Raw genomic sequence first — 13,128 nt, forward strand, 5'->3', positions numbered from 1 at the left:
CACTCAAATTCAACTTCTCAAAACCATTATCCGTTCATGTAAAATGTAATCATTACAGAATCTCCATAAACAAGAGCTACCAATGTCATGTACCAGTTCAATGGAAGCACATGGTCCTCAAATCTTATTACCAGTCCTTATAGTGTTTTATTGTAATGAGTCATCATGATGGTTTAACTACATGATAAATCCTATGTTTTATTTGATCTGCATATTGCCAGATGAAGTTACTGCCATTTTGTCCTTAACATGGTTCTTTAGTTGATTGTGGATGGTGTTGTACATAATGTTATCTTGTTGTTATTTGTCTTTTACAACGGCAATTTAACCTGTTTATTCAGCTTTATGTAAATGTCTAGCTTGATACAAGCTATATAACTCGAACCATTTCGTATAGCTACCTCGTAAACAGTGCAATCGTTGTATACATGTTCGCTAAAATACCGATGATACACAAGTGGTACGAAACTTGCAGGGTTTATTTTTGAAAACTGTATTTATAACACTTTTCTATTTTTCGTTTGTTACTTGAAAATTTGATAACTGTAGAAGTGCGTAGTCTATTTTTCCTCTCCAGTGTTATACTTTTGTCTTAATTTAATTTCAGTTAAATAACACACTAAGACGAAAAATGTACAATGTTCCAGTAAGTTCCACACACAATACAGTTCCCCTGTTTCGCAGTACAATGCGGTGTATTGCTCTAAAGTAATTGACACACACGAATTAGCGCTCGTTATCATACGATTGTTGCGCCGGGGACGAGCTCGACCAAATGATCTGCTCTGTATAGCCACAGTTACACACAGTTACATGACAGCAATGTTTTTACCTAAATTGCAAGGTTATATTGTAGCGATGCGTTGCGCCTCCGGGTCACAGCTACCGCCTCTGTTTCTAATGATATTTTTTCGCTCTTCTGCTAGCTTCCTGTTTTACCTGTCCGCTTATCTACCTTGCTACGCATGACCTCGGATGTAAAGTCGCTACCTGTCTATTACATGTAACCACGTGAACATACAAATGCTGTGTTTATTGATCGCACAGTGACGATATTCAAAATTTGCCTTTACCTTTGCCGTATGATCCTTATAGCATGTCCGTTAGTAGGTAGCGAACTGGTTAACTCATATCATATTTCCAAAAGTAACAGTACGTTCCAAGGGACAGTTTGCCTTCCTCCTGATAGACAGATGAACTTGTGATCGAACATGCTCGAAACGTGTATAATCTGAAACCGCCAGGTGCTAACTATAATGCTAATATTTCAATGTCCTGCGTTTTCTTTTTTCAGAAATCTCAACTGTACGCCCGCCACGGTATAGTGCATCAGCCATGTACTTTGCAATGCCACCAGCACCCACCAGCATCTACTGAGTTTGAGCATCGACCGATCGAGGCACTTGACCTCAGTCATCGGAACTGCCGATAAACAGTGCAGAGCCATGAACAGCTGTTGCTGAACCTGTAGCGATATAAGGTTGCACGATCGTATAATATCAATTCTAAGCGCGTTTGAACGGAACGGTTCACAAAATAAAATAAAACGCGGCAAGTGAAGGTGAATCTTCCGTCATTTCATGGTTATGCAGTGGTGGTGACGGTAGTGAAACAGTTGATTTCAAGCGTGACGCGGGCGGGATATCGAGACTGCAAATTTTAGTTCCTGAATCGTGTTACAACTTCTGTGCATACCTAGTGACATTAATAAGTGAGAGATTTATTCCACATCCTGTGATAAATTGTGCTTCATAGTTTGAGGTGATAGTTATTAGAAAAGGTTCCATACCAAAGCTTCGACAATGTACGGACCACTTGTGCATTTCATCAAAGCGATCGGTAAGTTTCATAAAAATGTGATCAATCAAGGACAGTAACAAAATATGACGATTGCGTATGCCCGAATAAAGATCGGTTATATGAGATTGTTCTTAAAAACATTTACTTGCTTGTAGAAGGGGAAACAACAAATCATTCAATATTTATTTGCACAAATTAAAATCCCCTAGCAACTTTCCACACGCTATTCATTTCGCTTTTGATGAGCTAGTTCCACGTTTTGCACTACCAAGGGATCACGATTGTAAGAACTGGCCGGGTACCATACCGAGAGGATGGGTTTGAAAAATGTGTTACGATCCACCGATACGCCGGAGACAGAACCGCGCACTAGGTTTGGCTGGGTCGTTTGCTCCTCGACAGAAACGGTGGGCAATGTTGTTGGGACCTCGGTAACAGTTGAATCTTCCACAGCGGTGTCCTTAACAGGCACTGGTAAATTGGATGCATCCACCATAAACCCATCCACATCGTTTGACGTGTAGTTCACCCGTTGCGTTACATTGTTGGCATCGATGTAGTGATAGGCTCCGAATACCGTACCGTTTGCGTTCTTCAATTCAACTTTGGCCGACGATCCTGCATTGTACCCATAGGCATACTGCCGGCAATCCTGTCCAAACACTAGATACTGGCTGCCCACCTCGGATAAACTCGGTAAATCGCACGGCCCGGGAGCCGTATACGCTAGCGCGACAAAAGACAGTACAGTGGCCCAATTTAGATGCATGTTGGTCTCTTTCAACTAGTAAACTGATGTGTTCGTATGCTAGGCACGCATAATTTATACTTCAGCATAAGTACTCTACTGTCTATTCGAACATTTTCCCAAAGGCAACTACAGGTGATCGTTGTTAGCGATTAACATACACAGGGTCAGTCAACTGTGTAACAAGAACAGATATCCGAACAAAGAATGACACTTGCTTCTGAGGGTACTAACATTTGTTGTAACATAATTATGTTAAATCGTAATTATGACAAAGTCAGTTGTTCAACAATGGCTATTGTAGCCTATCCTATTCGTCCATGTAAGCAATAAGTAAATATTGATAGATCGATTTAGTTTAACCTTGCCAGAGCATGTGACATAATTTTTGCGATCGTTGTTAAACACAGCAAAGTCTAAATCCACACATTCGTCAATCATCGTACATCGACAGCTAACGTCTTATTTATCTACATGATTCCAGCATCGCGTATGTACATACACCCATAAATAACTTTACGCTACCAATTCAGAATCCCGTATTACTTCCACTTGGGCAATCAAATTGATAGCACATCGAAGGCCGTAAACTTGTCAGCGCTTGGTAATGAGCGTTTGAACCAGCTGACGCAACAAAGAATCTCTTATGGCCACCATTACGAGTGTTCACCTGGCAGCAACATCCTTTGCGATTGCATGTTTACCTGGCGGTACGCACTGTACGGCTTGAATTATCTTATGCCAATGGTACTAAAGTACAGTTAGGTGGTAAACAAGATGTGAAATGATACGCCGGCAATTTAAAAAAAAAACGTCTACAGAATTCATCAATTTTCCCTTCGAATTAAAACGCTCCGGCATGTTGCAATGATCACGACTATTATCATCCTTACTTTGTTTACTCGTGAAAAATATGGGTTGTTTATATTGAACAGCGGCCCCAAATTTAAATACAAAACGGTTTTAATAAGTTAACGACATTCAAAATCTAGACTGGTGAATCATTGGTTACTACACGTGATTTAACTCGATATGTGTGTTTTTGTACATCGAACGGCATCGTGTGAAACAAATAGTCGTGATGTGAAAACGCGTAATATAAAAAACCATATTTGCAAAACACCTTTGTTTTCCATCGTCCATAAAACCGTGTACGGGTAAGTTTATATCATTAGCACGTGTTGTTGTCTGGCTAATTTACACCACCAACCACAGACTGTGACTGTAGCGTAACTTTCGAACACATAGAAACAGTATGTTCAACGGCATCTACATATGTCACTCAAACCGGCGTAACGTAACAATATTGCGATGAACGCACAACGACGCGATTGGCGTCCGGTGCAAAATTCAAACATAATTCACAAGTAACAAAAATTATACCACTTCCAATACCACTGCTGCTGTTGTCGCCATCTCATCACGGCTTGCCTTTTCCTTTCTACTTCACAGATCACATACCGACCCGATTCAATGTATCTATTATGCTGTTTATGGCATGCTTGATCAGCTATATGTTGCGAGTGAACATGTCCGTCAATATATTGGCCATGGTGCAGCCGATTCAAAGCAGCGTCAAACAATCCGTACCCGGCCACAATGGCAACATAACTGACGAATCGATTAATCAAACAATGATAGGACATTCAAAGATCCCAGATGTAGGTGATGCCATAGATGCGATCCGATCGCGGTAGCAATCATTGCTATTGTGCATGTGTATGTGTGTGTGTGTGTGTGTGTCATTTATGTTTTCCCCCACCGTACCGGTTGCTTTCTCCATTATTTCAGTATGGTCCACGGTATAACTGGAGCTCACACGATCAAAGCATCATTTTGGGCGCCTATTTCTACGGTTATCTGATATCTTCGTTGCCGGCCGGTATTTTTGCGGAACGTTACGGTGGACGTAACATGGTTGGACTGTCGTTGGCATTTAGCGCACTCCTCACCGCGCTGACACCGCTGGCCGCCGACAATGGCATGTGGGCCACTATTGCCAATCGCGTGGCGCTAGGAATTTTAGGTGTAAGTATTCATTGGGTTGCCACCCGGTTCGCAAGGTTCAATGTTGTTGCCGGGAAACTGTTTCATACATACCTTCATTTATTTAGTCATCTTTGCACAGTAAATCAATAACTTTTCAACAATAATCAATAAATCAATCATATTTGTTCCTAGTTTGTGCACACATAACTTAAAGTACGCACGGTGAAGCACACGCATGTCTGCAGCACCAAACCATTATAATATTATTGTTTATATTTTGTATTTTATGTAACCGAAATCAATCGTTTCAAATATGTTATATTGAACACAATAGAAATGTCTTGATCACATATGCTAAATGTTGCATTTTGGTTCGTTGTAAACATAAATTTCCCCTCGATTGGCTAACAGCTTCTGGTAATTACATAACAATCTCAATGGGAACTAATCTGTTTTTCGTAAAAGGAAAGTAAAAGTTGATTGGTTTAAAGTTCCTTTCCCAACGTTTTACATGTAGCCTGGAGATTTTAACGTTTTCGAAAGAATGCCTATCGCATTTGCCTTCAATACAATTAGTTTAATTGTTCTACTCATTTTCTATGTTAGCTTAAAGGAATGCTCATAATAATTGTTTCCGTAACATATTGATACAATCACCAGGGTTTTCTGTATCCAGCTCTGCACAACCTCATCTCCAAATGGGCACCACCAGACGAGAAGGGAAAGTTCGTATCGGCGCTTATGGGTGGAACATTTGGCACGGTAATAACTTGGCCGCTGGTTGGCGTTCTAATCGAAACCCTCGGCTGGTCGTTTGCGTTCTACATTCCTGCCGCCATCGCTGCCATCGCAGCAGTGCTGTGGTACATTATCGTGGCCGATAGCCCAGCCACACATCCTCGCATTAAGTCGGAAGAAAAGGATTACATTGAAAAATCGCTCGGCGATACGGTCTCCAAATCGAAGCTTTTACCACCCATTACATCGCTCGCCACATCACCACCATTCCTGGCCCTGCTAGTGTTACATTTTGGCAATTTATGGGGCTTGTACTTCTTGATAACAGCTGCACCCAAGTTTATGAGCGAGGTATGTACCGCATGCATAAACGAAAGGCTGGTTTTTTTGCCAGTTTTGATCCTTTACCTTCTTTCTCTACTTTACAGGTACTCGGGTTTAACCTAGCTAAGGCTGGATTCCTATCTGCACTGCCTTACTTGGCCCGATCGTTGGCAGCATTTGTGTTCGGCACGATAGGTGATATACTGCGAAAGAAATCAATTATTAGCGTTACGGCAATACGCAAATCATTTTGCATATTTTGTAAGTATTTCTCAACCATAATCTTTAACTTTAGTAGCTCTGATAAAATCATTAGATTACAAATAACTCATCATAACTTGCCAAGTAAGAAAACCCCGGTGAAACCTATAATCCACGGTGGTGCTTTCTGGTAATCGATTCAATAATATACGAGGTGAAGCACCCCTTGAACCAGTTCAAGCTCATGTGGTTTATCCAGAAAACTCCCACGCGAGTTCAATATTTCAATAACTAATTGTTGTTAGTTCTAAAACGGGCATGATAAAAACATAGCAAATATTTTAATTGCTTTACATGCTGTGCTGTACATTAAGAGTGACCAAAACTAATTATGTATTGGGCAAATGATAGTTCGTGTTTACAAAAATATGTCAATACCTTTTTCAAATAACCTCATGGAAAAGGGTTATACGAAAGGTTAAAGCCTACGTCACATTCATATGGCTGGATGTGTATGCATAACAACCTCGAAGCTGTGTTTTTTTAGTTCACCCACAGCTCACTTTTAAGCTCTTTCCAATTGGTATCAACGGCAATGCGAAATACATACAATAAATACATACGTGCACATGTACGAATATCGTTACGGAATGGTAAAATCACCCACCACTCATCTTTCTACCACTGGCATAAATAATTGACGCCAATTTTCGCAGGAAATTGCCAACATAAACATATCGGGCTGCGTCGTGTACAGCTTTCCAGATGCATTCACGACCTATAAATAGACCCATATTTACCACAGCTCAGTGGATCGATCGATCTGCTATGGCGAACCTACGGCTGTATATCAACTGAACACACTCAGCTGAACGTTTCTGACTGACTGAGCAACTACTGATTCCATTTTAATTGCAGCTCACATAATACCCGGCCTGTTTCTCGTCGGGCTGATCTACATCGGCTTTGATCCGTATGTCTGTGTCGCCATTATTACACTCTCGCTCGGGTTTAACGGTGCATCCACGATGACCAATCTCCAAAACTCCCAGGATCTGGCGCCAAACTTTGCCGGAACGCTTTACGGGATCATTAACTTCGTCGGAACGTCTAGCGGCTTCATCTCACCCATCCTGGTAGCGCACTTTACCGCGCAACAGAGCACCATGGACGAATGGCAATATGTCTTCATGATCGGAGCCGCCGCTTACATCGCGCCAGCGCTCATATTCGTCATCTTCGGATCAGGGCTGGTACAGAAGTGGAACGAACCGAAGCAAACGCAAACGACAACCGGTCACGAGCATACCTAATCCAGCATCGAACCACAATCCGGAAACTATGTTCCTGAACGGCTATTTCCCTTCCACGCCTGCTTTTCCCAACCCGCCTTTGAATCTCAGGACAGCCACTTTGACATAAGGTTGATGATCATTCGAGCTTTAGCCAAGCGGTGGTGTAACATTACCGGGCAAATGGAAAGAAAAAAGTATTATTAGCATTGATACGCAAAAACCCATACTCTCACATTACATTTAACTTTATGTCTTCTATTCGATGCGTTTTATAAGCGTCCAAACAAATCCTACAAACTAATCAAACAAATCTCTAATTCGGAATGTTAACCATAGCTTTGTTTACATTGTCGCACGGGACACGGTACAAAGTTAACACATTTCGATTGCCCCAGATGGTCGGCAAGGGGGCGTGGAAATTCAATTTGTTCTAGTATCATTCCATGAAAGTTAACACGTAAAACTTCGCATTTTTGTCGTCGTTTGGGAACTTGAGTTATAAAATTGTAGCAGCATCTGCTTTCTGCTACTCCGTATTTATCAATACCCAAAAGTGATGTTTCAGCCAAGCGAAACTGCTTTAATATTGTTTAAAGCATACATTAGGTCAACTCGGGCACGTTTGTTTTAAATTCGCAAAACGTCGTACAAATTATGCCCATGTAGTGAAATAGTAAGCTGAAGAGGTGGTTACAAGGGAAAACGTTATTTATGTTTAGTAAAATGTTTTATTTTTGTAAATGCATACAACGATTTTTTTTCATTACATAGGTTGCATGATGACTGCATAATAAAAGCAATAGACTATCGGACATAATAACATCAACGTATTAACCTTTTAATGCACCCAGTAGCTATGAAAAAAAAAATTCTATTCTAAAATGCCCTCACATCGGTGTGGCAAGTGCTCATTACTTATGTTTGCATTCGTAGGCAAGTTGATAACCTCATGACGATAGACGCAGACACGTATCATACTTGTCTCCAAGCGACATTCGATAACTACGTGACCAACGTTGCACATTTCATGTCGGGCGATTGGATTTTTAGTTGATTCCGCTAAGTAATGAAAATGCTCGTGCAGTGTGCTCTATCGCAGTGTATTTCTTTTACCAACAGTTGATTCAACATACCCTAACGTTTGTTTAACTGTTACGAAATATTTATTATTTATCTAAAATTATCCTTAAGTTTATATCGCCGATGCTCACCTAAACAGGCCGACACAATCACTGGATTGTTTAGGCGACATGCAAGCTTTTCTCGCGACCCACAACTGTTGATCATCGTTCGATCAACGTCATCGTTTGTAGCGATTTGGAGCGGCTAGCAGACTTCGTGGGGTTGTGTTGTTTGCAACTATTTGAAAGATCCCTCGGGAACACATTTTTTGCTTGCCTCGTGAAAGATATAACCATGAGCACAGCTAAACTTATTTTCATCACTCATGGGTCTGCAAAAAAGATGCGACAAACAGTTACATTATTACCTAAAGAGCAGTAAAATCGATGTAGCGCATATAGTAGCACGCGCACCATGTTTACGAATACTTACAACCCACGTTTGCACAAATAGTACGACCGTCTATCGTGAGGATCATGAAGGATGCCATCGTGAGGACAAAGTTTCACCTCAAACGGTGTGAAGGGAACCACTGGTTGGGGACCAACAGCTTGTGCTTGAATTTGTACACCAGGGACAGACGATGCAAACGAATGCTCCGAGTACAGGTGGCCATGCGGACCTACGGGTGCAGGTGTCGTGCAAGGGCAGGGCAATGCATGTCCTACCACATTTGGAACATCCGCACTGCTCGTCGCTACAACCTTAACACACTGTTGGCATCCATGGCAACATGTTGGAGGCTTCAATGCTGCTGGAGCCATCGTAAAGAAGTGCATCACAGGCGGTGCCATAGTCGTTGTCGTCGCAGGTGTTGGTGCATGTGCAGTGGCGAAAATTTTAATACCTGGATATTTACAAGGACATACGGTTTGCTGTTCGCCGTGCGAAACGGCAGACGATTGAGATGCACAATGGGGACATGGTCTGGATGTACTGCATTCTTTGCACCTAGTAGTACCCGTAGTCGTATACGCTACCGGATGGTTATGCGACTTCTCTGAAAACAGTTGACAGGTGTGTGAGTTTTGTGGTTTCACAGTTTCCGAAAACAGTTGCACAGCCGAGGGTAACGATTCGGGATCACTAAACATTATCGGACTTTCGACTTTTGTAGGCGTCACGTCAACACCCTGTCCAACCTTGACTTCTTCGTATGGTAAGAAAAAACCCTCTTCATACTCATCCGAACCGGATTCAGCGCCGTAAAACATTTTTTCCACTGAGCTGTACCCGTTCACTGAGACCGGTGCACTCATCTGCATCGGCGACGTTGATTCATCCGCGTTAAAACTCAACGATCCTAACATAGGCTGCGTTGGCTGTGATACGAGCTGTGTTCCAGGCTGAGTATTCGATACGTCCGGTAAAAACGCATTACTGTACGGTTGTTTTTCTTCCACATACACAACTAGCGGCTGATTGCTGTTGCCCTCACTGTATTGCCGATAGTCTAGCTGCGATAGAGGTGTCAACGATGGTGATTCGTAGTGATATATCTGCGAATCAGTAATCACTGAAGGTGGAAGATACTGCGATTGCAACGCTGCCACTACTATTGCCGTGAGAGGATACTGCCCATCTCCGCAGATGTTTATCGGATCATCTTCATCGTAGTAGAACACTGCCAACCCTCCAAGACCCTGTTGCACTACGAAGCATACCTTTTCTTTGATTGATTTTTCATTTTCGTATGAGTACCATGACAGATCGCGGAATGCGTAGGGGCTCTTCACATTACTGTCCCAAATCTCTAGCGATCCACTGTACAGCTTCCGGCAGATTTTGTAGTACGGACGAATTTTGAGCTGCAGGGCTGGTGTGCCTACGCGATATTCGTTCTGAATGTACAGTTTATACGTTAGTGTCATTGTCTGAATTACTATCACGATTTTGCCACAGCTCAACCCCGCCATCTTCCACCGATCTACGTGGTAGTCCTAAAATGTAATCAAATCAACGCTGTTGGTCATTGGTTGCTGCTCGCTACTAAGCACTTCAATACTTACAATACTGTTAGATGACCCTGGACTGCAAGAGTATAACGGTGCTATGAAGGACGTTTTTCGTAACTTGCGAAATTCGGTGGTACTCAAAATAACATAATCGGCATACTTTTCCAATTTTTCCACCGGGTAGTTCACCTCGATGACGGAGGGCCGGCTAGGGACGGTTACCGTGAGCACCAATCCATTGCGATCGCAGGCAAGCCTAAGATCCCGCAGCAGTCGGACGTACTGATCCTGTAGTAAAATATCATCAACATCCTTGTCGAACCAACGCTATGCAACGTACTCTCATACCCTTTCTTGAGGTGCTGGATATAACCAGGCCAAATCAACTCCATGGAATCCGTGCGCTCGTGTAAACTCGATCAAATTATTCACAAACGCTCCTCGCCGCTTATCGTCACACGTTAAGAAAGCGAACAGCTCCGACGGAACAACCGATCCACCGAACGATGCAATAATCTTCAGTCCGGATTTCTTCTTGGAGACACCTTTCGGAATGGAAATAAAGTGATGTTAAACGATTCTGGACCATTTCCGCGGCAACAACACACAAACAACAATTCAAAAAACAAACTCACTATTGTCGTGGAAAAATGGAAGAGGCATTCCATCGGGACTGATCAAAATGTCTGTCACAATCAAATAACCACACTGCACATTATCGACCTTTGTCATGCAAAAGTTACTACTTTTCACAGTTAGAAATAAGGCTGGTGTTGTATGGGCACCCTCTACCTGGCTTCGGCCGAACACAAACCAGGTTGCACTAAGCACCACGAACAGTGTAGAGCACCGAGAATGTCTCCCTGCACCCATGGTACTATATTCTTGGGTACACTTCCACCAGTTTTCGACTGCACTGCCTAAGGACTGCGTACTAGCCGGACGCACCGAACAGGCAAACCGTACGGGCCCAAACTAAAATGTCCACACCGGAATGCAAGGGCTTTTATAAACCACGAGCTATCTTGCTGTATGACGAACCAAGGGTGAGTGTTTTAGCTGAAAGCTTTTCCAGCGATGAAAACCTATATGGCACCTTTGTCGTTTATCTTTTTTTTTATTTTCTGGTTCCCTGCGCTGTATAAAGCACGAAACGCAATGTGCAACATAACGCACACTGCCGGGAACTAAGTAAATAAAACAAACAACAAGCCTTAAATGCGAGTGGAACGTGTAATTTTTGGTGACGATTCACGCCTGCTTCCTTTGCATATCTCGCTTGCGGGATGCTTGAGGTGGAAAGCTGTGCCGAAAACATCCAAACAGTGAGCCACCGTCCATTGCATGTGTTTTTTACCCTCTTTTGAGCTTGTAGCAAGTACGGAATGTGACGTATCAAAAAATAGTTTCTTCCCGCCTAACTGTAGTGCGATAAAACTTGAAACCCGCTACTGAAACGAAAGCATGCACACACCATTCAAACAAAAAGCAATAGTAATATAAGAGTTTTTCGTACATTTAGAAACGATACGATATCCGGTTTGGTTAAAATTTTTCATGTTTCTCTTCTTGGCCAAAAGTCCTTACCGTGTCAGTCACGGTAACTCACGTCTTACTGTGACATACTTATGCGTATGTTTTGCTCGTCCCCTCGATAACACTCGCTATTAATCTGCAAAAGTTTTCTACCACTAAAAAGGGTAAAATTTGGAAAACACAACATGCACAACTCACATACCAGAAATGCCTCAAGTTCAAGCACAGAAATGTTTACATCTTGGACCGTGCCTTACGCGGGTTCACCTATGGGTGATACAATATTTTTCTTTCTTTTTCGTACCTGAGTCATAACTTCCAACGAGTAAAGGCCAGTCGTCTCTATGTATTTGATAAATAAATGTTCGGTACATGAGGCACAAATCGTCTACATGTGGTAAAATGTAGCATTAGAAGAGAAGGTTGGTCTTAGTTCCTTTAATTTAATACACAGCACAACTATTTTGCATTTTGACTAATCGAACGATGTGAAAAATAAAACTTATTTCCAACCCTGTCTCCGCCTATAAACCAAGACTATATAAATTAAACTTGTAAGGTGAAATTTCCTTCCAACTCAATATTCCATAAGTAAACATCAAAGAACGACACGTCCTACATATATGCAACGATACTGTCACCTACTAAACATACTAGGAATTGTGTATAATATTATCTTTGCTTTGTTTGAATTGTATTCGGTTAATATTTGTTGCAAACAACCGGCTAATATTTGTTGCAAATATTTGTTTGTTCAACAATATGTGCGTAATGTAAATATTATTGTGTGTAATATTATCTTTGATTTGTTTGAATTTTGTCCGGTTAATATTTGTTGCAAACAACTATCATCAATAAGTGCCAAAGTTAAAACTGTCTTTATTTAAATGATTTATTTTGTATTTATAATCGTCTTTTTGTAAGTTTATTTACAAGTTTGGTCTTTTATTAGATACTTTAAGCTCTTGGTCCATTTCAGACAATCGTGTTAGGCATCCTTTATCGCGATATTTTGAACTTGCTCGTCAGATATCATTCTCATGAAATGTCCAACCTAAGGATATATGTGCCACATGTGCTGCCAAACACGGCATAACTGGAATAAAAATAAATAATAGTAATATTAATATGTGGTTAACAATGTAAAAATATCTTCTTCAAAAAAATATATTGAATTCATCGGAGGAGAAACATCCATTACATCTTTTCTCGGATTAGAATCTTCTTGTATTAACGATCTACTAGTTCCTGTATGCAGTCTGTAGTATAATATAACTTTTTATAACGATGGTATGGGGATCTTACTTCTAGAAGAAACTTCAAGGCTAAAGCATTTGCGACTAAACCCTCCTCGTGCCTCACAACCTGCTGCCAGATCAACCTCCAGGGTATTGAATTCCGGCCGTTGTACCGGCCGACC

At 41.6% G+C, this 13,128-nt stretch overlaps 2 protein-coding genes across 2 annotated transcripts; one reads left to right on the forward strand and one right to left on the reverse strand.

The window, feature by feature from the left end:
- The first annotated feature begins 1,792 nt into the window (after positions 1-1,792).
- On the forward strand, positions 1,793-7,787 carry LOC128297147 (sialin). The gene is made up of 6 exons (XM_053032721.1): positions 1,793-1,839; positions 4,001-4,209; positions 4,340-4,576; positions 5,198-5,626; positions 5,704-5,860; positions 6,719-7,787. Exons 1-6 carry the CDS (start codon positions 1,803-1,805, stop codon positions 7,111-7,113), a joined length of 1,464 nt encoding a protein of 487 aa, XP_052888681.1. The 5' UTR covers positions 1,793-1,802; the 3' UTR covers positions 7,114-7,787.
- A 667-nt stretch (positions 7,788-8,454) lies between these two features.
- Positions 8,455-11,045, reverse strand: LOC128296853 (endochitinase-like). The gene is made up of 5 exons (XM_053032362.1): positions 10,808-11,045; positions 10,521-10,717; positions 10,227-10,460; positions 8,650-10,157; positions 8,455-8,548 (listed from the first exon to the last, which is right to left on the reverse strand). The coding sequence occupies exons 1-5, from the start codon at positions 11,043-11,045 to the stop codon at positions 8,455-8,457; spliced, it is 2,271 nt and encodes a 756-aa protein (XP_052888322.1).
- Between the last annotated feature and the right edge of the window lie 2,083 nt (positions 11,046-13,128).

The sequence above is a fragment of the Anopheles moucheti genome, chromosome 2, assembly GCF_943734755.1.
Source record: "Anopheles moucheti chromosome 2, idAnoMoucSN_F20_07, whole genome shotgun sequence".
Classification (NCBI taxonomy): domain Eukaryota; kingdom Metazoa; phylum Arthropoda; class Insecta; order Diptera; family Culicidae; genus Anopheles; species Anopheles moucheti.

Excerpts from the sequence above, each read along its gene's own strand:
- LOC128297147 (XM_053032721.1), top strand. The coding sequence starts at position 1,803 with ATGTACGGACCACTTGTGCATTTCATCAAAGCGATCG. Across the intron at positions 4,210-4,339 it reads GACATTCAAAGATCCCAGAT|TATGGTCCACGGTATAACTG; the intron begins GTAGGTGATGCC and ends CCATTATTTCAG. Across the intron at positions 5,627-5,703 it reads CACCCAAGTTTATGAGCGAG|GTACTCGGGTTTAACCTAGC; the intron begins GTATGTACCGCA and ends TCTACTTTACAG.
- LOC128296853 (XM_053032362.1), bottom strand. The coding sequence starts at position 11,045 with ATGGGTGCAGGGAGACATTCTCGGTGCTCTACACTGTTCGTGGTGCTT. Across the intron at positions 10,718-10,807 it reads TCCATTTTTCCACGACAATA|GTGTCTCCAAGAAGAAATCC; the intron begins GTGAGTTTGTTT and ends CCATTCCGAAAG. Across the intron at positions 10,158-10,226 it reads CAGGGTCATCTAACAGTATT|GACTACCACGTAGATCGGTG; the intron begins GTAAGTATTGAA and ends ATTACATTTTAG.